The 27,643-nt window shown below is 42.0% G+C and overlaps 1 protein-coding gene across 1 annotated transcript in view; it reads left to right on the forward strand.

The window, feature by feature from the left end:
• The first annotated feature begins 4,497 nt into the window (after positions 1-4,497).
• Positions 4,498-27,643, forward strand: part of LOC126291505 (chymase-like) — a 58,261-nt gene continuing 35,115 nt past the window's right edge. The window contains exon 1 of the mRNA XM_049985011.1: positions 4,498-4,804. Coding sequence (XP_049840968.1) covers positions 4,498-4,804 — 307 coding nt within the window. The remainder of the gene's footprint in view (positions 4,805-27,643) is intronic.

Genomic DNA, 27,643 nt, shown 5'->3' on the forward strand with positions numbered 1-27,643 from the left:
GATTCCAGTGAGGTATCCTCGGCTAAGGGTCGACATATGAAACATCCCCTTAGAACAATTTATACAAGACTGTGCTCAAACTGACACACAATATTTTTTAGCGCAACGCAATCTGACTTCCAAAAATCCCTACGAAAGAATGGCCCTGACTAACATTAACCTATGCGTTTCGCAAATCACTTACCTCACAAAAATCTTCGTTACTCAAGCTACTGCAATACAGCGAGCGCCACTACTGCCAGCTAAATAAAAGATTCGAACTACTGAAGGCACTAACTACTGATAGGCATAGTTAGCAAATGAAAGATTTAAATAGAGAACAAACAATGTATTTACCTCACTAGTCATAATATATATAGCAGTTCATGACACCAATTCTTACAAATTTCAAAACTCCGCCATCTCTCTCCCCACGTCCACCACTGCTGGCGGCTCACCTCCAACTGCCATTGTTTTTTTATACAGAGCGCTGCGTGGCGTTACCAATAAGAAAACCTAAACAGCCTACTTACAACTATTAACAAAGTTATAAGCCGAGATAGCCATTTGATCTGGTAATTGGTTATAAAGCTCATCTGTCTTCTACGCTTTCTGAAGTTATGAAGTAGTGCATGCGCTCTTCTGAATGTTCCTTGCTAATACGTGAAGAAGCAATGAAAAGCAGACCAACGCAGAGTCTCATTTACCCTGGCATCATCTCTATCTCCTTAGCCTAATCTCCGAGTCATTCTGTACTGTCTCCAACCACAGCTGGTTACCGAAAATACCGCTCAATCTCTGATTTAAGCGTGAGACTTTAAAGAATATCGCGACCCACGTCAGGTTACGTGATATTGTTTGCACATGATGCTCTCATTTACCGTCTTTTAATGTCATCACCTGATCAAAACCAATTTAAAATGATTTAGACAAGATATCGATATAGCGTGCAAAGTGGCAAATGATCCTAAATAATGAAAAGTGAGAAATCATCCGTAGGAGTAGACCTAATAAAATGAATCCGCTAAATTTCGGTTGCACGGTAAATCGCACAAATCTAAAGGCTGTGAATAGAACTAAATACTTATGGATTACAGTTACGAATTACTTCAACTGGAACAATCACATAGATAATGTTCATGCACATCTACATCCATACTCCACAAGCCACCTGTCGGTGTGTGCCGGAGCGTACTTTGAGTACCGCTATCGGTTCTCCCTCCTATTCCAGTCTCGTATTGTTCGTGGAAAGAAAGATTGTCGGTAAGCCTCTGTGTTGGCTCTAATCTCACTGATTTTATCCTCATGCTCTCTTCGCGAGAAATACGTAGGCGGCAGCAATATACTGCTTGACTCCTCTGTGAAGGTATGTTCTCGAAATTTCAACAAAAGCCTGTACCGAGCTACTGAGCGTCTCTCCTGCAGAGTCTTCCACTGGAGTTTATCTATAATCTCCGTAACGCTTTCGCGATTACTAAATGATCCTGTAACGAAGCGCGCTGCTCTCCGTTGTGTCTTTCCTATCTCTTCTAGTGGGTGAACAAGTGTACTGTAACCTACTTCCTTTGTTTTCGAATTGCATTTCCTTAGGATCCTTCCAGTGAATCTCAGTCTGGCATCTGCTTTACCGACGATTTATATGGTCATTCCATTTTAAATCACTCCTAATGCCTACTCCCAGATAATTTATGGAATTAACTGCTTCCAGTTGCTGACCTGCTATATTGTAACTAAATGATAATGGATATTTCTTTCTACGTATTCGCAGCACATTACACTTGTCTACATTGAGATTCAATTGCCATTCCCTGCACCATGCGTCAATTCGTTGCAGATCCTCCTGCATTTCAGTACAATTTTCCATTGTTACAACCTCTCGATATACTACAGCATCATCCGCAAAAAGCCTGAGTGAACTTCCGATGTTATCCACAATGTCATATATATATATATATATATATATATATATATATATATATATTGTGAATAGCAACGGTCCTACGACACTCCCCAGTGGCACACTTCAAATCACTCTTACTTCGGAAGACTTCTCTCCATTGAGAATGATCTGCTGTGTTCTGTTATCTAGGAACTCTTCAATCCAATCACACAATTGGTCTGATAGTCCATATGCTCTTACTTTGTGCATTAAACGACTGTGAGGAACTGTATGAAACGCCTTGTGGATGTCAAGGAACACGGCATCTACCTGGGAACCCGTGTCCATGGCCCTCTGAGTCTCGTGGACGAATAGCGCAAGCTGGGTTTTATACCATCATCTTTTTCGAAACCCATGCTGATTCCTAAAGAGTAGATTTCTAGTCTCCAGCAAAGTCATTATACTCGAACATAATACGTGTTCCAAAATGCTACAATTGATCGACGTTAGAGATATTGGTCTAAAGTTCTGCTCGACGTCCCTTCTGGAAAACAGGAATGACCTGTGCCCTTTTCCAATACTTTGGAACGCTACGCTCTTCTAGGGACCTACGGTGCACCGCTGCAAGAACGGGGGCAAGTTCCTTCGCGTACTCTGTGTAAAATCGAACTGGTATCCCATCAGGTCCAGCAGCCTTTCCTCTTTTGATCGACTTTAATTGTTTTGCTATCCCTCTGTCATCTGTTTCGATATCTACCATTTCGTTATCTGTGCGACAATCTAGAGAAGGAACTAGAGTTAAGTCTTCCTCTGTGAAACAGCTTTGGAAAAAGACATTTAGTATTTCGGCCTTTAGTCTGTCATCCTCTTTTTCAGTACCATTTTGGTCACAGAGTGTCTGGACATTTTGTTTTGATCCACCTACCGCTTTGACACAAGACCAAAATGTCTTAGGATTTTCTGCCAAGTCGGTACATAGAACTTTACTTTCGAATTCATTGAGCGCCTCTCGCATAGCGCTCCTTACACTACATTTCGCTTCGCGCAATTTTTGTTTGTCTGCAAGGCTTTGGCTATGTTTATGTTTGCTGTGTAGTTCCCTTTGCTTCCGCAGCAGTTTTCTAACTCGGTTGTTGTACCACGGTGGCTGTTTTCCATCTCTTACGATCTTGCTTGGCACATACTCATCTAATGCATACTGTACGATGGTTCTGAACTTTGTCCACTGATCCTCAACACTATCTGTACTTGAGACAAAACTTTTGTGTTGAGCCACCAAGTACTCTGTTGTGGGTAAGGCGAACCAAAGACTGCGATTTATTGGCAGAACACTCAGAAAATGGAACAGATCTACTAAAGAGACTGCCTACGCTACGCTTGTCTATCCTCCTCTGGAGATAGGTTTGATGGAGGACATCAAAGAATTTCGAAGAAGGCAGCTCATTTTGTATTATCGCTTAACAGTGGAGAGGTTGCCACGGATTATGATACACGTATTACAGTGCCAGACATTAAAACAAAGGCGTTTAACGGTGTGGCAGGACCTCTTCATGAAATTTCAATCACCAGTTTCTTCCTCAGAGTTTGAAAATATTTTGTTGGCGACCACCTGCACAGGGAGAAGTGATCATAAAAATAAACAAGAGAAACCAGAATTCGCGCGAAAAGATTTAAGTCTTTCTTTCTCCCGCGAGCTTTTGGTGAGTGGAACGGTAGGGTAGCAGCTTAAAGGTGTTTCGATAAACCCTGTGACAGACACTTAATTCTGAATCGCAGAGTAGTCATGTATATGTAGATTTATATGTAGAAAATAAGATCTGCGCGAACGAAAGACAGGGATTTATTGGCAGAACACTTAAAAAAGTGCAACAGTTCTACCGTCACTTTACTCTTTCCCGTCCTTTTCTCGAGTACTGCTGCGCATTGTAGGTTCCATATACGATAGAATTAACGGAAGACACCGAAAAGTTCAAAAGAAGGACAACTCGTTTTGTAGTATAGCGAAATAGGAGTGAAAGTCTCAGGGCAATGATAACGCGAAATGGGGTGGCTGTGATTTAAACAAAGACGTTTTTCATTGCGATAGGACGTTCTCATGAAATTTCTATCATCAGCTTCCTCCTCTCAATGCGAAGATATTTTGCTGGTGCCCACATAAACAGGGAGAAATGATCTTCAGAATGAAATGGGATGAATCAGAGGACGCACAGAAAGCTTTAACGATTTGGTTTTCCTGCTCGTTGTTCGTGAGTGGAACGGTAGAGAAATAGCTTGAAGGTAATTCAATGAATGCTCTGCTAGGCACTTCAGTGTGATCGCAGAGTAGTAATGTAGACGTGGATGTAGATATACTCTATGTTTGAGTCCATAGATATCCCCACGATATGAGCGCGCCAGAGATAATACGTAGTCCACAGCTGAGACCACAGAACAGCTGAATAACTGCAGAACGAGCTAAATCTTGTTGAGTGATGTTTTCATATTCACCGCCGCTTTGACGTGCTGAACGGACGATGAAAATTTAGAGTAACGCTCCTCGCAGTTCAAACCGCCGTACACTGAGGTGGCTACTCCTGTTTTCTCATTGTTTGGAGGAAGGAAAAATTGATTTTCGTGACTGAATTGTGTATCGACGGGTCATGTTGCTAGTGTGGCGACTGGCCATATGGAGCGCTGTCGTCGCGCTCGTGAGCTGTGGCTACAACACGCCGGAGGAGATTCGGGAGGGGAAGGCGGCCTTGGAAGGAATGCGACGCGAACGGAAACGCGAGGAGTTTGCCGCAAACCGGATATTCGGAGGATTCCAGACACACGTGGGACTGTATCCTTTCGCCGTGTACCTCATCACCAAAGACAAGCAGGGGTATGAAGACTGCTCCGGAAGTCTGGTGGCGCCTGGTTGGGTCCTGACGGCGCGGCACTGCAAGGGCACAGGCGGCTGGGACGGTGAGCTCGCCTTCATCTGCATGACTACTACACAATTCACACTTACGTTCTTGACAGAGGGTTCATAAAACAAATTTAAAACACTCCCTCCCTCCCTCCCTCCCTCTCCCTCTCCCTCTCCCTCCCTCCCTCTCTCTCTCTCTCTCTCTCTCTCTCTCTCTCTCTCTCTCTCTCTCTGCCATTCCACTTGTGAATGTAAAGTGGTAAAATCGAATGACAAATCTTTCTCTGCGAACTCCAATTTCTCTCACTATTATTATTATTAGTATTAATATTTTTCTCTAATGGGCCAGTTCATCATCAGATGCCAAATTCAGTTCCTTAATAATAATAATAATAATAATAATAATAATAATAATAGGAAAAGCTATAAATACTTATGCTATATCAGTTCTGACCTACTCCTTTTGGAGTAGTGAAATGGAGTAACACAGAACTAGAAGCACTCAATACACTTACACGATCATAATGCCACAAATGTAGAATACATGACATATGTTGAGCAACAGAAAGATTCACATTAAGCAGAAAAGAAGGAGGAAGGGGATTTATGGACATAAAAAACCTACAGTATGGACAGGTAGACAATTTAAGAAAATTCTTTATAGAACGAGCAGAAACTAGCAAAATACACAAAGCAATCACTAATATAAATACATCGGCTACACCATTGCAATTTCATAACCACTTCTACAACCCTTTAGATCACATAACATCAACAGATACAAAGAAAATTGGAAAAAGAAAACAGTACATGGCAAGCACCCGTATCATCTAACACAGCCACACATGATCAAGATGAATCCAGCACATGGCTAAGAAAAGGCAAAACATGCAGTGAGACAGAAGGATTCACGATTGCAATACAGGATCAAACAATAAACACCAGATATTACAGCAAGCATATTATTAAAAATCCCAATACCACAACAGATAAATGCAGACTTTGCAAACAACAAATATAACCAGTAGATCACATCACAAGCGGATGTACAATACTAGCAAATACAGAATACACCAGAAGAGATGACAATGTATGCAAAAATAATACATCAACAACTTGCCATACAACATAAACTAATAAAACATGTTCCCACTTACAAGAATGCACCACAAAATGTACTGGATAATGACGAATACAAATTATACTGGAACAGAACCATTATAACAGATAAAACAACACCACATAACAAACCTGACATCATACTCACCATTAAAAAGAAGAAATTAACACAACTAATCGAAATATCCATACCCAATACCACAAACATACAAAAGAAAACAGGAGAAAAAATTGAAAAATACATCCAACTGACTGAGGAAGTCAAGGGCATGTGGCATCAGGATAAAGTTTGCATTATACCAATTATACTATCAACTACAGGAGTCATACCACACAATATCCACCAGTACATCAACGCAATACAGCTACATACAAACATACATATATTACTACAGAAATCCGTAATTATTGATACATGTTCATATACCTGAAAGTTCCTAAATGCAATGTAACATATACCACACCATTAAAAGGAAGTCACATTTGATCAAGGTCTGCATCACTTTCCATTTTTAACCAGACATAATGTCTGAGAAACAAAAGAAATAGTAATAGTAATAATATTATCATCTTGGATGCGCCAATTAATGGCAATGTGCCAAGTTATTTTCTTTATTGTTTTTTGTTTCTTTTCATCCATTACCCTTTAGCCTTTTCACTATTTTTTTCTTCTTATGTTCTCAACATTTCAGTCCAGTTTTTTTCCACTGTCTTCTCTTGGAATCCTTGCACATACAATACTCTTTCCCTAAACACATCTCTGTCAGCTGTTTCTTCAGCTTTTAAAGTATTTTTTTCCTTAATACCTTTTTCCATCGTGAAACCAAATATTTATTGACTTCTTATTCCAGAGATATCTGAAGCTCGTTTTGATTGATCTACTGTCTTTTATCCAGCATAACTGCCCAAAAGTACGTCTCCTTTTCCTCATTACTAATTCATATGCCTTTTCTGTTTCGATAAATTTCATCATTACTACACTATTTCTAATCTTACACAGTTTTTTGTGGGCGTAACAGCTTCCTCATAATTCGATCTTCTAGTATGTCTGATTTACCTAAATTATAGTTTCATGATAGACATACTCTTGTATACACAGACATTCTAGTTTCTCTACTGTGTTGTAAAACCTTATTTCTGTTTCTTTTTCTTATTTTAGACAGGTATTTCTTGTTGTAAAATGTTATCACGTTTCCTCTTCCCAGTTTATATATCCTTTCCTCTATGCAGATTTTTCCAAATCGTTTCTTAGATTATTTCACCAAGACATTTAAATTTTTTAACCTGTACAATTTGAACAATATCTATTGTCAAACATTTTTCTGTGCCTTTTTAATGTTCATAAGATATTTGTTTCTCTCTACAGTAATTCTAAAGCCAGTCCTACTGGTTATCTCTTCTAAGAGAGTAAGTTGTGTTACAGCAGATCTCAAATTTTTAGGAAATACAGCAAAGTCATCTGCAAATGTGAGACATTTTATTCCAGTATATTTGTTTCTTTTCCCAATCCTATTCGTCAAATCTTATATTCATAGATTTTTCCATTCCAAATTTACACAGTATTTTTACTAGAATACGATTACGAAAATTGGGGATAGCCCATCATCTCCATTCATTTTGAAGGGCTGAGATATTTCTTACATAAATTTCACTTCACTTACTGTGTCTGTATGTATTTGACGAATTACATTTTCTAATTTAGACTTTACACAGTATTCTGCAATTACTTTATGTGGGCTCATAGTTTTTACATCAACGAAATCAAAGGCCTTTTTGAAATCAGCAAAGATTACTACTAAATAAGGAGTAAAATTCTCTTTAATTAATTGCAGTAGTCTTAAGATGGAGAAATCAATAATAATTGAACACTACAATATCTTTTGTATTCAGTGATCAGAGGCAAAGAATTGATTTTAGATTAACCCTAGATTACTAAAGTTTCATAAAAACTTACAACTGAAGTCATTATCAATTCGTGGTTCCCAACAATTTATTATTGTCATTATAGGGCGTAAAAAGGACACTTTCTACTTTTTTGTGTGATGAACAATATGAGGTTTTATAATTGTAATTAACTAGTGCATAAACTGCAAATTATGACTTCTTCTGAGGAAAATATGGAGTAGTAAAATTTACTATGGTTTAGTAATAATGTCGCCCCTTCAGTGATCTATGGTCAAACATTTCTGCCCTTCCTAATCACCTTCATATTTGAGTAAATGACTGTCCAGTGTTGTTTCTATTCCACTTAGTAAAATATAAGATAATATTTTATATACAGCAGTTCACAAAGAGTTTACTCTTTAGCTTTTAACATCTTGGTTATTGCCTCTCCTGTGTGGTAAATGTATGAAGGCTTCGTTCCAGGCCTCTGGGAATTTTTTCTGTTTTCTAGATTTCCTCAAAAATTAACTTAAGCTGTTTTAAAATTTTTGGTAGTGATCATTTCAAATGTCCTTCTGTTGTAGAGTCTTCTCTACTTACTTTACTGTTTCTTAAGGTTGTAAATAGTTCTTGAATGTCTTTGGTATTCAGAGTTAAATCTTCTTCTCGATTTTCATGACTTTTTGACAATTCCAATTTATGGATTGGTTCTGGAAAGATAAGAAGTTGATCAAAATATTTGGAAATATTTCGCAATCTTCAGAGCTGTGTAAGCCAAGTCAGCTCTTAAATGTCTGATAAAATCAGAGATATCACTTTTTTAAGATACCCTTAATTTCCGCCACTTTCTTCTTTTCAAGTTCGCTTTTAGTTCTTCCAATTGCCCTTTCTTTGCTCTTTAGTATTATTATTACTTTTACTCTGATGTTAATTTTTCCATATGTAGGTGTTCCTTAGCAGAATATTTTCGCATTCAGAGAAAAAGTTGGCGAATTAAATTTTATTAGAAGATCTCACTGCAACGAAAAACAGAATCGTTTTAACTATTGCCACCCTAATTTGATTTACGTGTCCATGACACTCTCTTCCTTATTTGATGATAATACAGCAATAGCTACCCTTCTTTGAAGTTTTTCGATGTCTTCCTTCAACCGAGTCCAGTAAGGATCCCAGATTGCGCTGAAATACTCCAGAAGAGAGTGCGCTATCAAGCGCACGCAGTCTCTTCTGTGTTGCATCTTCTAAGTGTTCTGTGAATAAAACTCAATCTCTGGTTCACTTTCTCCACAACATCTTCTATGCGATGGTTCCAGTGTAAGTTATTCGTAATTGTATCTCTAGGTATTAAGTTGAATATGCAGTCTTTAGATCTGTGTGATTTATCATGTAAGAGAGATTGGCGAATTCTTTTTAGTAATCATGTGGATACCTTCACACTTCTCATTACTTAGAATCAACTGCCACTTTTCGCACCTCACAAATATCTTGTCTATAATATTTTGTAATTGGTTGAGATTATCTGATGACTTCACGAGATGGTGACTTACAACATGATCTGCAAACAATCTAAGAAGGCAGCTCAGATTGCCTTCCAAATAGTGTTGTATAGATTGGGTAAAGCAGAGGATCAATAATACACTACTGGCCATTAAAATTGCTACACCACGAAGGTGACGTGCTATAGACGCGAAATGTCACCGACAGGAAGAAGATGCTGTGATATGCAAATTATTAGCTTTTCAGAGCATTCACACAAGGTTGGTGCCGGTGGCGACACCTACAACGTGCTGACATGAGGAAAGTTTCCAACCGATTTCTCATACACACACAGCAGTTGACCGGCATTGCCTGGTCAAACGTTGTTGTGATGCCTCTTGTAAGGAGGAGACATGCCCACCATCACGTTTCCGACTTTGATAAAGGTCGGATTGTAGCCTATCGCGATTGCGATTTATCGTATCGCGACATTGCTGCTCGGGTTGGTCGAGATCAAATGACTGTTAGCAGAATATGGAATCGGTGGGTTCAGAAGGGTAATACGGAACGCCGTGCTGGATCCCAACGGCCTCGTATCACTAGCTGTCGAGATGACAGGCATCGTATTCGCATGGCTGTAACGGATCGTGCAGCCACGTCTCGATTTCTGAGTCAACAGATAGGGACGTTAGCAACACAACAACCATCTGCACGAACAGTTCGACGACGTTTGCAGCAGGCGTGGACTATCGGCTCGGAGACCATGGCTGCGGTTACTCTTGACGCTGCATCACAGACAGGAGCGCCTGCGATGGTGTACTCAACGACGAACCTGGGTGCACGAATGGCAAAGCGTCATTTTTCGGATGAATCGATGTTCTTTTTACAGCATCATGATGGTCGCATCCGTGTTTGGTGACATTGCGGTGAACGCACATTGGGAGCGTGTATTCGTCATCGCCATACTGGTCTTATCACCTGGCGTGATGGTATGGGGTGCCATTGGTTGCACGTCCCGGTCACCTCTTGTTCGCATTGACGGCACTTTGAACAGTGGAAGTTACATTTCAGACGTGTTGCGACCCGTGGCTCTACCCTTCATTCGATCCCTGCGAAACACTACGTTACAGCAGGATAATGCGCGACCGCATGTTGCAGGTCCTGTACGGGCCTTTCTGGATACAGAAAATGTTCGACTGCTGCCCTGGCCAGCTCATTCTCCAGATACCTCACCAATTGAAAACGTCTGGCCAATGGTGGCCGAGCAACTGGCTCCTCACAATACGCTATTCGTTACTCTTGATTAACTGTGGTATCGTGTTGAAGCCGCATGGGCAGCTGTACCTGTACACGCTTTCGAAGCTCTGTTTGACTCAATGTCCAAGAGTATCAAGGTCGTTGTTACGGCCAGAGGTGGTTGTTCTGGGTAGTGATTTCTCAGGATCCATGCAACCAAATTGCGTGAAAATGTAATCAAAACGCTTCTAGAGGCTCTAGGCGCTTTGTCCGGAACTGCGCGACAGCAACAGTCGCAGGTTCGAATCCTGCCTCTGGAATGGATGTGTGTGATGTTTTTAGGTTAGTTAGGTTGAAGTAGTTCTAAGTTCTAGGGGACTGATGACCACAGATGTTAAGTCCCATAGTGCTCAGAGCCATTTGATTTTTTGTACTCAAAAATGGTTCAAACGGCTCTGAGCACTATTGGACTTAACATCTTAGGTCATCAGTCCCCTAGAACTTAGAATTACTTAAACCTAACTAACCTATGAACATCACACACATCCATGCCTGAGGCAGGATTCGAACCTGCGACCGTAGCAGTCCCACAGTTCTGGACTGAAGCGCCTAGAACCGCACGTCCACCGTGGCCGGCTAAAATGTAATCACATGTCAGTTCTAGTATAATATATTTGTCCAATGAATACCCGTTTATCATCTGCATTTCTTCTTGGGGTAGCTATTTTAATGGCCAGTAGTGTAATTCACACATTTAAATTCTTTACAACGGGATGAAATGATGGTGATAGCTTTGTATGAGAGGCTTTCAAAAAGCAACGCAAAACATTTCTTTTCTTAGCCAGTTTCTGGTGAAAAAATGCGGAATTTCTTGTAGGACATTATGGAATATTCCCGCTTCAGCCCCTGCAGGGTTTCATGAAATTCCGACGATGCCATACGTAGCCTTCAAAATGGCGTCTGTAACAGAGGCGCTTTCAAAGGAGAGAGCTGACACTCACTTTCATTCTTCGGAAATCCAGAGCCTCACTGATATTTATAGGTGCTTGCAGAACATCTACAGAGACATAGCAGTGAATAGAAGAATGGTGAGTCGTCGAACAAGTTGTCTATCATCATTGCAACAATGTCGCACAAATCTGTCCGATTTCCCACGTGCCGGCTGGCTGCAGGCAGTTGTGACTTCTGCAATGCTGGAACATGAGGACATTCTCACTCGACCACCCTGCTGCACAACTGGATGTCTCTGCTGGTAGTGCTGACACACTCTTCCACTGGTTCACATACTTAAAGGATGTGCCCACTGCGTTTCTCGCTGCCTAACAGAAAACTAAAGAACAATGAAAGACCATCATGCTTGTGCCTTACGACGCTGATTGTGAATTTTTTTTGTTGAACATCGTCACAGACGATGAAACAGAAACTGAAACAAAACACCAATCGATGGAGAGGTGGCACACCAATTTTCTTCTGGAGACAATGTTCAAAGTAGCATCTTCAGTTAGTAAGTCATGGCAACGATCTTCTGGAACACTGGAGCAACGATCAACGCTGAGGTGTATTGGGGTACCACAAGGAAACTGAAGAAACGACTTCAGCGTGCTTGTCACCAAAAATGCAAACGAACTTCCCCTTCCGCATGACAATGCATAGCCTCACACAAGTCTGCGCGCCCGAGAGGATCTCGCAAAACTTCATTGGACTATTCTTCCTCATCCACCCTATAGCCCGAATCTCGGATGTTCCGACTTCCATCTATTTGGCCGAATGGAGGATGCACTCCAAGGGAAGCAGTGTGGGGATACTGGGGAGGTTTCTGAGGCAGCAAGACGTTGGATACGAAGTCAACTGTTAGAGTGGTACCATGTGGGTATTTGGGCCCTCCAAGTACAGTGGCGTAAGGCCGTCACTTTGGTTGGAGATTATGTTGAAAAGAAAATAACTTTTTTTTCCAAAAGAGTGGGAAATAAAATGGTGTATTGGAATTCTGAATGACACCAACTTGCTTTCACGGAAAAAAAGTTTTGCATTACTTATTGAATATAACTCATTCAAAATCGGTTTAAAAGTCATTCTGATCTTTAGTATACAGGCTGGTCCACTAATAGTGACCGGGCCAAATATCTCACGAAATAAGCATCAAACGAAAAAACTACAAAGAAAGAAACTCGTCTAGCTTGAAGGGGGAAAAAGATGGCGCTATGGTTTGCCCGCTAGATGGCGCTGCCATAGGTCAAATGGAAATCAACTGCGTTTTTTTGAATAGGAACCCCCATTTTTTATTACATATTCGTGTAGTACGTATAGAAATATGAATGTTTTAGTTGGACCACTTTTTTCGCTTTGTGATACATGGTGCTGTAATAGTCACAAACGTATAAATACGTGGTATCACGTAACATTCCTCAGTGCGGACGGTATTTGCTTCGTAATACATTACCCCTGTTAAATGTACAGTTTGCCAATTGCGGAAAATGTCGATATCCTGTTGATGTATGGCTATTGTCATCAAAATGCCCAACGGGCATGTGCTATGTATGCTGCTCGGTATCCTGGACGACATCATCATAGTGTCCGGACCGTTCGCCGGATAGTTACGTTATTTAAGGAAACAGGAACTGTTCAGCCACGTGTGAAACGTCAGCCACGACCTGCAACAAATGATGATGCCCAAGAAGGTGTTTCAGCTGCTGTCGCGGCTAATCCGCACATCTGTAGCAGACAAATTGCGCGAGAATCGGCAATCTCAAAAACGTCTGTGTTGATAATGCCACATCAACATCGTTTGAACCCGTACCATAATTCTATGCACTAGGAATTGCATGGCGATGACTTTGAATGTCGTGTGCAGTTCTGCCAATGGGCACAAGAGAAATTACGGGACGATGACAGATTTTTTGCACGCATTCTATTTAGCGAAGAAGCGGCATTCACCAACAGCGGTAACGTAAATTAGCATAATATGCACTACTGGGCAACGGGAAATCCATGATGGCTGCGACAAGTGAAACATCAGCGCCCTTGGATGGTTAATGTATGGTGCAGCATTATGGGAGGAAGGATAATTGGCCCCCATTTTATCGATGGCAGTCTAAATGGTGCAATGTATGCTGATTTCCTACGTAATATTCTACCGATTTTACTACAAGATGTTTCACTGCATGACAGAATGGCGATGTACTTCCAACATGATGAATGTCCGGCACATGGCTCGCATGCGGTTGAAGCAGTATTGAATAGCATATTTCGTGACAGGTAGAGTGGTCGTCGAAGCACCATACCATGGCCCGCACGTTCACCGTATCTGACGTCCCCGGATTTCGTTCTGTGGGGAACGTTGAAGGATATTTGTCATAGTGATCCACCGACAACGCCTGACAACATGCGTCAGCGCATTGTCAATGCATGTGCGAACATTACGGAAGGCGAACTACTCGCTGTTGAGAGGAATGTCGTTACACGTATTGCGAAATGCATTTAGGTTCACGGACATTATTTTGAGCATTTATTGCATTAATGTGGTATTTACAGGTAATCACGCTGTTACACCATGTGTTCTCAGAAATGATAAGTTCACAAAGGTACATGTATCACATTGGAACAACCGAAATAAAATGTTCAAATGTACCTACATTCTTTATTTTAATTTAAAAAAACCTACCTGTTACCAACTGTTCGTCTAAAATTGTGAGCCATATGTTTGTGACTATTATAGCGCCATCTACCACAATTGGAAAAAAGTGGTCCAACTAAAACATTCATATTTATTTACATACTACACAAATATGTAATAAAAAATGAGGGCTCCTATTTACAAAAACGCAGTTGATATCCGTTTGAGCTATGGCAGCGCCATCTAGCGGGCCAACCATAGCGCCATCTGGTTTCCCCCTTCAAGCTAGAAAAGTTTCATTCTTTGTAGTTTTTTCGTCTGACGTTTATTTCGTGAGACATTTGACCCGATCACGATCAATGGTCCACCATGTATATTTATTTAGGGTATGGGTAGTACAACATCGCAAATGAAAATGTTTTACCCCCAGCAGTACAAAAATACATGTTTAAGACACAAAAAATATTTCATAATTATAAATTAATTAAACCTACAGTATTTACAAACCACAGATGGTTAGAGACATATGTCTAACTGCTAAACATATTCAACTGGTGTCTTTCTTTCCCTCAGGACCTCCTTTGGTTCACCAGGAAATGATCGGTTTGGGGACATACGCATGATATGTGCAGCAATTTGTGGTGTTTCCATGCCAGGCTGCGTCCATCTGCTCTCAACAACCACTCGCGATAATAATATCTCACACTCAGAATTTGTGTATGCACGCCACAGCAGAATCAATAGTCAACTTTCCAAAACAAGGATATGAACGTCCGACTTGCAGTGTCACTGACTACTAAAGCATCACTTAATGCAAACGATCAACATTTACAAAACTGCATATCCATGTGAGACTTGACTAACACTGGTCATACTCAGTAATGTTGATTGCTTAAGATGGGGTCATGACTGAAGCAGAACGAGTCCATGCTGGGGTCCATATTGAACTCCGTGTGAGGGCGCTGATATGCTGAGAAAGAGGCCGCGTCTTCTTCAGCTTCTCCCATTCATCGCTGAAGGGGGCGTGTCTTCTTCAGGCTCCCTCATTCAATATTGCGGTTTTCTGCGAGACGTTGCTCATGTCTGTGGTACTGATGAAAGTTAACACATTTGGTGTAGCACAGCGATCTTTGGTCAACACCACAACAGGCACTTGAGAACTGTTGCCGAACTGCATTAGGCGACCGTGTTTAGGAAATCAAATGGTGCAAATGGCTCTGAGCACTATGGGACTTAACAGCTGTGGTCATCAGTCCCCTAGAACTTAGAACTAATTAAACCTAACTAACCTAAGGACATCACATACATCCATGCCCGAGGCAGGATTCGAACCTGCGACCGTAGCAGTCGCACGGCTCCGGACTGCGCGCCTAGAACCGCGAGACCACCGCGGCCGGCTTAGGAAATCACAAAACACATTGTGCTTCCCCCTGCATAGACGCGACTGGGACAGCAGCACTCCTAAACTACGCTACCTGAAAGAAGAGACAGGGAAAAGACGTCAGATGCTCTCACAGCACACGTAGAAGCGTGTCCGTAAAACCAATTGCAGTGAACCGCATAGCAGTATCTCGCATAGTTTCTTAGGAATAAATTTTTGTAATCAGGGAAAAAACTTTATGCTCGCATTACACAGTGACTGCTAGAATCGCAGAAAGCAGCAGTGTTAACCCTCAAGCGGGCGCGTACATTCTTCTTAATGTTGTTGGGCACTCAACGTACTTTACACTCCACACCAATCTCATTTATTCATTATTCATTTATTATTATTTTGTTATCAAAAAATGGTTCAAATGGCTCTGAGCACTATGGGACTTAACATCTGAGGTCACCAGTATCCTAGAATTTAGAACTGCTTAAACCTAACTAACCGAAGGACATCACACACATCCATGCCCGAGGTAGGATTCGAACCTGCGACCGTAGCGGTTGCGCCTAGAACTGCTCGGCCACTCCAGTCGGCTTTTATTATCAGTTCATATTGATTAGCTGACACTCTCTGCTACATATGGCATGCTTCTAGTAGAACTGTGTATAGGCGGCACATGTTGCCAGGGGTGTTTCGACTACGCTGCAGAAGTTTCGTTGGGACCCATCAACCATTCAGTCCCAATCTCTCTCCAAGAGATTTCCGTATTTTTTTTAACCGTGAAGAAAGTTGTCTGTGGCTGTCATTTTGCATCAGCCGAAGATGTGGACTCCTGGGTACCATCATGGTTTAGCAGAAAACTAGCAGGAAACTATAAATATTTTCCCATGAAGGCATTGACCCTTCTTGACTCATAGTGGGATAAATGTATTAACAGTTATGGCGATTACGTTTGAAATGATAAACAGTTTATTGCTTTTCTTCCATTCGTCTTGTTTTCTTTTGGGTTGGATAAAAAGTAGTGGAAACACCACTGTAACATGAAGGACGTGCGTCACATGGCATGCCCACTGTGTGTAGCAGATAGTACAAAGTCGAGTGAAGTAGCCCAGTAGCGGTGACGGCTAGGTTTGAGTCAGTCACTGTGTGTACTGTCTGACAGTACAGGAGGCCAGTTCGAGCACCCTAACAGTATGTTTAGGAAACATGAACAGTGCACGTTGATCAAGATTCAAGTGTCACGTAGTGGGAGCACACGACAGTGTTTCCTTCTGGCACTGCATCCCATCATCATTCACAACAATGCACAAGGCCACAGGGCGAATCCCGTGCAGGAGCTCCTACGTTTGTAGTACATGACAGATACCGGACCATCTACTGTTTGCCTGCCCGGCTAGGCGCGCTGTCTAGCGCTCTGCTTCCCAAGTGGTAAGGTGTGCCGGTCACTGGCACGAATCCGCCTGGCGGATTAGTGCCGAGGTCCAGTATGCCGACCAGCCTGTGGATGGTTTTTAAGGCGGTTTTCCATCTGCCTCGGCAAAGGGGGGCTGGTTCCCCTTATTGAGCCTCAGTTACGCTGTGTCGGCGATTGCTGTGCAAACACTGTCTCCACATACGTGTACATCATAATTACTCTACCATGCGCACATTCGGGGTTACGCTTGTCTGGTATGAGACATACCTTGGGGGGGGGGGGGGCTGCACCATAACCCTGGGTTCAACACGGGGCAGCGGTGGTGTGGTTGGACTGCTGTAGCCTGTTGTGGGGTTGTGAACCACTGAGGACTACAGAGGGATGAAGCCTGCCCATCACCTCCAGGTTCCTGCTTAAAAATACACAATCCACTGTTTTGATCCGATATGAAACCGTGCGATTATGACCCGTCCGCCAAAATGAAGGAACCTCTTCGTGGCATGTGTTACAACGCAAGATAACACATCATCTGTTCCATAGAACAGCCCTTCCAAGACGTCGACAGAGGTGGATGCGCTGCTGGTTTACGGTGCCTTCCCTGTCGGTGGAGGAAGGCGATTGAGATGCAGGACGAGAGGGCACGTAATATGGTGAACGTGTCTCAGTAAAGTCTGGTAATAATTATAACCGTGTTACCAGTACTTTTTATCCAACCTGTCTATAAAAGTCTACTCACTTTATGAGACATAGCATTTCTATTTTATTATTTAATTTAAATCGTTTCTTTTATTAAGAGTAAAATTTACAAACATTATTATAATAAACAAAATTTTCACGATTTTTTGTTTGCTTTACTTTTACTAATATTGCAGGATGTTTTTCCATTTACCTTCTTTGTCTCTTCCTATGAAATACGTCTCATTTGCAAGCCCACTACTTCCTTCCCTACAATCACCTTCAGCTCATTTTATGAATTGAGTTCGCTATAGTCAATGGTTTCATCTTCTTCATCAGAACTGTCATCACCCCCACCTGAATACTCTATTTCAGCGTCGGAATCCGCAATGAATAGCTCATAAAGTTTGTCGGTTGTGACGCTTTTACGCGACCTGAAGAAGGATAATACACTGTAGATGACTTGGATACAAAACCAGTAGCAAAACAGTAGCTGTACGAGTGGAAGAAGACAAAATTTCATTCGGAGAAAGAGAGAGTGAAAATTTCTATCTGAAAACATCCCGCAAGCTGTGGCTAGGCCATGTCCTCGTAATATCCTATTTTCCAAGACATCTAGTCTTGCAAGTTTTGCAGGAGAGCATTTGTGAACTTTAGCGATAGGAGACGGCATTAACCCTGTATGTTGTCCTCGACGATGAGTGTTCATCCGAGGCAAGTATACAGTCAGGAGTGCTCCAGGAGATGTGATAGCACTGAGATGATGGGCAGCAACCTGCTGTTGTTTGTTGATGATGCCGTGGGGTAGTGTAAGGTGTCGAAGTTGAGTGACTGCAGGAGGATACAAGACGACGTATACAAAATTTCCAGTTGGTGTGATGTATGGCTGCTAGCCCTTGAAGTGGAAAAATGTTAAGTTAATGCGGATGACTAGGAAGATCAAACCTGTAATGTTCGAGTACAGTATTACTAGTCGTTTAAATATGGGAGAAACACTGCAAAGCGATCTGAGAGGGATCGAGCATGTGAGAAGTGTGGTAGGGAAGGCGAATGGTCGGTTTCGGTTTATTGGGAGAATTTTAGGAAAGAGTGGTCACCTGTAAAGGAGACGACTGCATATAGGGCGCTGGTGCGACCTATTCTTGAGTACTGCACGAGTGTTAGGGATCCGTACCACGTCGGACTGAAGAAAGACATCGAAGCAGTTCAAAGGCTGACTACTAGATTTGTTGCCGGTAGGTTCGAAAATCATGTAAGCGCTACAGAGTTGCTTCAGCAACTCATGCGGGAATCCCAGGAGGGAAGGCGACGTTCTTTTCGAGAAACACTATTGAGAAAATTTAGAGCACCTGCATTTGAAGCAGACTGCAGAACGATTCTACTGGCGCTAACATACATTGCATGTAAGGACCACGAAGATAAGATACGAGAAATTAAGACACATACGGTAGCATATAGGAAGTTGTTTTCCCCACGCTTTATGTGCGAATTGAACAGGAAAGGAAATGACTGTTAGCGGTACGGGGTACCATCCACTACGCACCGTACTTTCGCTTGCGGAGTATCTATGTAGATATACAGGTTGTTACAAAAAGGTACGGCCAAACTTTCAGGAAACATTCCTCACACACAAAGAAAGAAAATATGTTATGTGGACATCTGTCTGGAAACGCTTACTTTCCATCTTAGAGTTTATTTTTTACTTCCCTCCAAAGCACATTAATCATGGAATGGAAACACACAGCAACAGAACGCACCAGCGTGACTTCAAACACTTTGTTACCGGAAATGTTCAAAATGTCCTCCGTTAGCGAGGATACATGCATCCACCCTCCGTCGCATGGAATCACTGATGCGCTGATCCAGCCCTGGAGAATGGCGTATTGTATCACAGCCGTGCACAATACGAGCACCAAGAGTCTCTACATTTGGTACCGGGGTTGCGTAGACAAGAGCTTTCAAATGCCCCCATAAATGAAAGTCAAGAGGGTTGAGGTCAGGAGAGCGAGGAGGCCATGGAATTGGTCCGCCTCTGACAATCCATCGGTCACCGAATCAGTTGTTGAGAAGCGTACAAACACTTCGACTGAAATGTGCAGGAGCTCCATCGTGCATGAACCACATGTTGTGACGTACTTGTAAAGGCACATGTTCTAGCAGCACAGGTAGAGTATCCCTTATGAAATCATGATAACGTGCTCCATTGAGCGTAGGTGCAAGAACATGGGGCTCAATCAAGACATCACCAAGAATGCCTGCCCAAACGTTCACAGAAAATCTGTGTTGATGACGTGACTGCACAATTGCGTGCGGATTCTCGTCAGCCCACACATGTTGATTGTGAAAATTTACAATTTGATCACGTTGGAATGAAGCCTCATCCGTAATGAGAACATTTGCACTGAAATGAGGATTGACACATTGTTGCATGAACCATTCGCAGAAGTGTACCCGTGGAGGCCAATCAGCTGCTGATAGTGCGTGCACACGCTGTACATGGTACGGAAACAACTGGTTCTCCCGTAGCACTCTCCATACAGCGACGTGGTCGACGTTAGCTTGTAGAGCAGCAACTTCTTTGACGCTGACATTAGGGTTATCGTCAACTGCACGAAGAATTGCCTCGTCCATTGCAGGTGTCCTCGTCGTTCTAGGTCTTCTCCAGTCGCGAGTCATAGGCTGGATGTTCCGTGCTCCCTAAGACGCCGATCAATTGCTTCGAACGTCTTCCCTTCGGGATACCTTCGTTCTGGAAATCTGTCTCGATACAAACGTACCGCGCCACGACTATTGCCCCGTGCTAATCCATACATCAAATGGGCATCTGCAAACTCCGCATTTGTAAACATTGCACTGACTGCAAAACCACGTTCGTGATGAACACTAACCTGTTGATGCTACGTACCGATGTGCTTGATGATAGTACTGTAGAGCAATGAGTCGCATGTCAATACAAGCACCGAAGTCAACGTTACCTTCCTTCAATTGGGCCAACTGGCGGTGAATCGAGGAAGTACAGTACATACTGACGAAACTAAAATGATCTCTAACATGGAAAGTAAGCGTTTCCGCACACATGTCCACGTAACCTCTTTTCTTTATTTGTGTGTGAGGAATGTTTCTTGAAAGTTTGGCCGTACCTTTTTGTAACACCCTGTAGATATTGGCGGGAGTAAAGGTGTGAAGAGCGCTCGACAGTCGCGCTTGTGTAGCTCAGTCGGTAGAGCACTTGCCCATGAAAGGCAAATACGATGAGATTGGCTCTGCGTGTGGTACACAGTTTTAATCTTCCAGGAATTTCATATGAGCGCACACTGCGCTACAGAACGAAAATTTAGTTCTCTCAAATTTTAAATAGGAGGAATTTTACTGAGAGGACCAGGCGCGATGTGTGTTTTGTACGCCAAACGTAACACAGTCGCTCTTTAGCTGCTCACTGATGTACTACGGTGGGCAAAACCTATCGCTATGGTACCCGAAGCGATAATGAAGGAATTATTGTTTTCTCAGACCGAACAGAGTATCTAAACTGGCAAAAATTGAGATTAATCTATTAAATGAAACGCGCTTCCGCTACGGTCGCAGGTTCGAATCCTGCCTCGGGCATGGATGTGAGTGATGTCCTTAGGTTAGTTAGGTTTAAGTAGTTCTAAGTTCTACGGGACTCATGACCTCAAAGGCTAAGTCCCATAGTGTTCAGAGCCATTTATTAAATGAAACAACAAGTTTACTGTTACCAGTCACTGTTTATTTATCTTCACGACGCGTTTCAAAGGTTTAAACATCCATCGTCAGGTGGATTTACATTTGTGAGTATGACATTTGTGTGTGTGTTGTGTTACAATGTTTTGGAGGAATTTGTGGCACTGCCTAGTGGAGAAACAAGACACTATTTCAGAACATGGTTTAGGATTACTTTTGACAAAAAATTTAACTAATATCTAACGGTAAACGTAAGATAAGTAAAATAAAGTACCTACGGTGGTCACAAGTTCTTTTCGTTGTCGTAACACAGCACATGTATACTGTCCTACTGAAACTTCTTTATTTAAATGAATGTGTCTGTACTTAAATTGCAGAATGACTGAGAAGATGAAACTTCTACGTTATTTGATTCTGAAACAGCTGAATAAAACTGAACGTGCCGAGCCTTCTTTCCCTTTACATTTTTATTATCATGTCAACACTGACCCACAATATTCTAGCTCAACGGACTGCTCAAAAAACATTACAACCTGACTTCAAATAATTAATTCAAAAGAATGGCCCTAACTAAAAAGAAATCTTAACAATAACCTATACATTTCATTAAGCTTTTACCTCACAAAAATCTTCATTACGCTAACTACTGCAATACAGCGAGCGCCAATACTGCCAACTAAATAAAAAAAAATGGTTCAAATGGCTCTGAGCACTATGGGACTCAACTGCTGTGGTCATTAGTCCCCTAGAACTTAGAACTACTTAAACCTAACTAACCTAAGGACATCACACACATCCATGCCCGAGGCAGGATTCGAACCTGGGACCGTAGCAGTCGCACGGTTCCGGACTGCGCGCCTTGAACCGCAAGACCACCGCGGCCGGCAACTAAATAAAAGATTCTAACTACTAAAGCCACTAACCACTAATAGGCCATCCTGATTTAGGTTTTCCGTGATTTCCCTAAATCACTTCAGGCAAATGCCGGGATGGTTCCTTTGAAAGGGCACGGCCGATTTCCTTCCCCATTCTTCCCTCACCCGAGCTTGCGCTCCGTCTCTAATGACCTCGTTGTCAACGGGACGTTAAACACTAATCTCCTCCTCCTCCTACTACTAATAGGCATGTGGTTAGTAAAGGAAAGATTTTGTGGCAAACCAAATAATGTATTTTTTACATTAATAATGTGTCATACAGTTCAAACACGAATATAAATCTTTATTGACATCTAGTGCAGAGGTATATAATCACGAAAAATATTCTCCAAGTCGAGCATGTACAGATTGTTAGCCTACCCTCCATCAATGCTAACGTCTCATATTTAACATCCATCACTGCTGGCTGTTCACCTCCAACTGCACAACAGTACTTCCACCACTGCTGGCGACGAACTTCCAACTACGAGTCCAACCAGCCACAAAGTCTCTTACGAAGAAAGCGCAGTCAGAGATCCAATGCAAAGCGCTACACATCGCTACCAGCACAGAAGCAGCTCACTTGCAATATTTTGTAAACAAATATGTCGTCTGGAAACTGTTAGGTGGAAGGATCGTATAGCAGAAGAGAAAACATTATCGCAAAGAAAAAAGAATATGCATTATTACAGAACAATTTTTTTTAAGGATTTCTTTTGCCGGCCGGTGTGGTCGTGCGGTTCTAGGCACTTTAGTTTGGAACCGCGTGACCGCTACGGCCGTAGGTTCGAATCCTGCCTCAGGCATGGATGTGTGTGATGTCCTTAGGATAGTTAGGTTTAAGTAGTTCTAAGTTCAAGGGGGCTGATAACCTTAGATGTTGAGTCCCATAGTGCTCAGAGCCATTTGAATCATTCAAGGATTTCTTTTTTTTTAAAAAAAAGTTCAAAGTATATACATAGTAACAACATTATTACAGAATAATTTTGAGGATTTTTTTAAAAATTATTCAGTAATAATGTTATTACGATGTATATTCTTTGTACTTTGTCATAATGTTTTCTCTTCTGCTATACGATTCTTGCACCCAATAATTTCCAGACGCCATACTTATTTCCACCCCCCCATGAACCATGGACCTTGCCGTTGGTGGGGAGGCTTGCGTGCCTCAGCGATACAGATGGCCGTACCGTAGGTGCAACCACAACGGAGGGGTATCTGTTGAGAGGCCAGACAAACGTGTGGTTCCTGAAGAGGGGCAGCAGTCTTTTCAGTAGTTGCAGGGGCAACAGTCTGGATGATTGACTGATCTGGCCTTGCAACATTAACCAAAACGGCCTTGCTGTGCAAGGGGAAACTACAGCCGTAATTTTTCCCGAGGACATACAGCTTTACTGTATGATTAAATGATGATGGCATCCTCTTGGGTAAAATATTCTGGAAGTAAAATAGTTCCCCATTTGGAACTCCGGGCGGGGACTACTCAAGAGGATGTCGTTATCAGGAGAAAGAAAACTGGCGTTCTACGGATCGGAGCGTGGAATGTCAGATCCCTTAATCGGGCAGGTAGGTTAGAAAATTTAAAAAGGGAAATGGATAGGTTAAAGTTAGATATAGTGGGAATTAGTGAAGTTCGGTGGCAGGAGGAACAAGACTTCTGGTCAGGTGATTACAGGGTTATAAACACAAAATCAAATAGGGGTAATGCAGGAGTAGGTTTAATAATGAATAGGAAAATAGGAATGCGGGTAAGCTACTACAAACAGCATAGTGAACGCATTATTGTGGCCAAGATAGATACGAAGCCCACACCTACTACAGTAGTACAAGTTTATATGCCAACTAGCTCTGCAGATGACGAAGAAATTGAAGAAATGTACGATGAAATAAAAGAAATTATTCAGATAGTGAAGGGAGACGAAAATTTAATAGTAATGGGTGACTGGAATTCGAGTGTAGGAAAAGGGAGAGAAGGAAACATAGTAGGTGAATATGGATTGGGGCTAAGAAATGAAAGAGGAAGCCGCCTAGTAGAATTTTGTACAGAGCACAACTTAGTCATAGGTAACACTTGGTTTAAGAATCATAAAAGAAGGTTGTATACGTGGAAGAACCCTGGAGATACTAAAAGGTATCAGATAGATATAGATATAATGGTAAGACAGAGATTTAGGAACCAGGTTTTAAGTTGTAAGACAATTCCAGGGGCAGATGTGGACTCTGACCACAATCTATTGGTTATGACCTGTAGATTAAAACTGAAGAAACTGCAAAAATGTGGGAAATTAAGGAGATGGGACCTGGATAAACTGAAAGAACCAGAGGTTATACAGAGTTTCAGGGAGAGCATAAGGGAACAATTGACAGGAATAGGGGAAAGAAATACAGTAGAAGAAGAATGGGTAGCTCTGAGGGATGAAGTAGTGAAGGCAGCAGAGGATAAAGTAGGTAAAAAGACGAGGGCTGCTAGAAATCCTTGGGTAACAGAAGAAATATTGAATTTAATTGATGAAAGGAGAAAATATAAAAATGCAGTAAATGAAGCAGGCAAAAAGGAATACAAACGTCTCAAAAATGAGATCGAGAGGAAGTGCAAAATGGCTAAACAGGGATGGCTAGAGGACAAATGTAAGGATGTAGAAGCTTATCTCACTAGGGGTAAGATAGATACTGCATACAGGAAAATTAAAGAGACCTTTGGAGAGAAGAGAACCAAGTGTATGAATATCAAGAGCTCAGATGGCAACCCAGTTCTAAGCAAAGAATGGAAGGCAGAAAGGTGGAAGGAGTATATAGAAGGTTTATACAAGGGTGATGTACTTGAGGACAATGTTATGGAAATGGAAGAGGATGTAGATGAAGACGAAATGGGTGATACGATACTGCGTGAAGAGTTTGACAGAGCACTGAAAGACCTGAGTCGAAACAAGGCCCCGGGAGTAGACAACATTCCATTAGAACTACTGACGGCCTTGGGAGAACCAGTCATGACAAAACTCTACCAGCTGGTGAGCAAGATGTATGAGACAGGCGAAATACCCTCAGACTTCAAGAAGAATATAATAATTCCAATCCCAAAGAAAGCAGGTGCTGACAGATGTGAAAATTACCGAACTATCAGTTTAATAAGTCACAGCTGCAAAATACTAACGCGAATTCTTTACAGACGAATGGAAAAACTGGTAGATGCGGACCTCGGGGAGGATCAGTTTGGATTCCGTAGAAATGTTGGAACACGTGAGGCAATACTGACCTTACGACTTATCTTAGAAGAAAGATTAAGAAAAGGCAAACCTACGTTTCTAGCATTTGTAGACTTAGAGAAAGCTTTTGACAATGTTGACTGGAATACTCTTTTTCAAATTCTAAAGGTGGCAGGGGTAAAATACAGGGAGCGAAAGGCTATTTACAATTTGTACAGAAACCAGATGGCAGTCATAAGAGTCGAGGGGCATGAAAGGGAAGCAGTGGTTGGGAAAGGAGTGAGACAGGGTTGTAGCCTCTCCCCGATGTTATTCAATCTGTATATTGAGCAAGCAGTAAGGGAAACAAAAGAAAAATTTGGAGTAGGTATTAAAATTCATGGAGACGAAGTAAAAACTTTGCGGTTCGCCGATGACATTGTAATTCTGTCAGAGACGGCAAAGGACTTGGAAGAGCAGTTGAACGGAATGGACAGTGTCTTGAAAGGAGGATATAAGATGAACATCAACAAAAGCAAAACGAGGATAATGGAATGTAGTCGAATTAAGTCGGGTGATGCTGAGGGAATTAGATTAGGAAATGAGACACTTAAAGTAGTAAAGGAGTTTTGGTATTTAGGAAGTAAAATAACTGACGATGGTCGAAGTAGAGAGGATATAAAATGTAGACTGGCAATGGCAAGGAAAGCGTTTCTGAAGAAGAGAAATTTGTTAACATCGAATATAGATTTAAGTGTCAGGAAGTCGTTTCTGAAAGTATTTGTATGGAGTGTAGCCATGTATGGAAGTGAAACATGGACGATAACTAGTTTGGACAAGAAGAGAATAGAAGCTTTCGAAATGTGGTGCTACAGAAGACTACTGAAGATAAGGTGGATAGATCACGTAACTAATGAGGAGGTATTGAATAGGATTGGGGAGAAGAGAAGTTTGTGGCACAACTTGACTAGAAGAAGGGATCGGTTGGTAGGACATGTTTTGAGGCATCAAGGGATCATAAATTTAGCATTGGAGGGCAGTGTGGAGGGTAAAAATCGTAGAGGGAGACCGAGAGATGAGTACACTAAACAGATTCAGATGGATGTAGGTTGCAGTAGGTACTGGGAGATGAAGCAGCTTGCACAGGATAGAGTAGCATGGAGAGCTGCATCAAACCAGTCTCAGGACTGAAGACCACAACAACAACAACAACAACAACTTATTTACAAAATATGACAGTATACATGTGATGTGTTACTACAGCGAAAGGAAGCTGTGACCACTAGAGGTACTCTATGTTACTTATTTTATGTTTACCGTTAGCTATTCGTTTAATTTTTTGTCAAAAGAAACCCAAAACCATGTTCTGAAATAGTGTTTTGTTTTGTCCGCTAGACAATGCCACAAGTTACTCCAAAAAAATCGTAACACAACACAAACACAAATGTCATAGTAACAAATGTAGACCCACCTGACGATGGAGGCTTAAACCTTTGAAACCCGTCGTGGGGATAAATAAACAATGACTGGTAACAGTAAATTTGTTGTTTCGTTTAATGTCAGTAACAGTGACGGTAAAGCCTAATCTAAAATGTTCGCATTAAAAGTGAAATTAATTTGCCTTTGGCATATTTTATACGTGCCAAACGCCTTGCCGCAATGGTAACACCGGTTCCCGTCAGATCACCGAAATTAAGCGCTGTCGGGCTGGGCTAGCACTTGGATGGGTGACCATCCGGTCTGCCGAGCGCTGTTGGCAAGCGGGGTGCACTCAGCCCTTGTGAGGTAAACTGAGGAGCTACTTGAGTGAGAAGTAGCGGCTCTGGCCTCGGAAACTGACTGTCGTATCCTGACATAGGTGGGAGAGGGAAAAAGGGGTTGCTGGTTAGCCTGTGCTTCCGAGCGGTACAGAGCAGAAGGCAGAAGGACAATTCACAGTGAAGGCATTTGATTGTTTTCTCCTATCTGAGCCAACACTGATACAGGCTTTTACTGGAAATACAGGTGGTGAGACTCGGTAGGGAACTCGTTGCGGAGACTCTTGGACAAACAGGGTTTTGAAATAGTTGTTTATTCCAGACAGGAGTAACTAATAGACTGGAGGCTAGTTCTGTGGTTAGAAAAACCACGAATAACACTGTTACAACAGAAGCCAGTGCAGAAGTCCCAGGAGTGGATGCTAACCACAGTAGCAAACTCTAGCAGCATCTTAAGGCAACAACTTAGTTGCAAAACAAAACATACTGAATGTGACACTGTTCACTGAGTCACTCCAAGTGAGAGAGCAGATTTACGCAGAGCTGGACCGAGG

Source organism: Schistocerca gregaria, chromosome 9 (genome assembly GCF_023897955.1).
Source record: "Schistocerca gregaria isolate iqSchGreg1 chromosome 9, iqSchGreg1.2, whole genome shotgun sequence".
NCBI classification, from domain to species: Eukaryota; Metazoa; Arthropoda; class Insecta; order Orthoptera; family Acrididae; genus Schistocerca; species Schistocerca gregaria.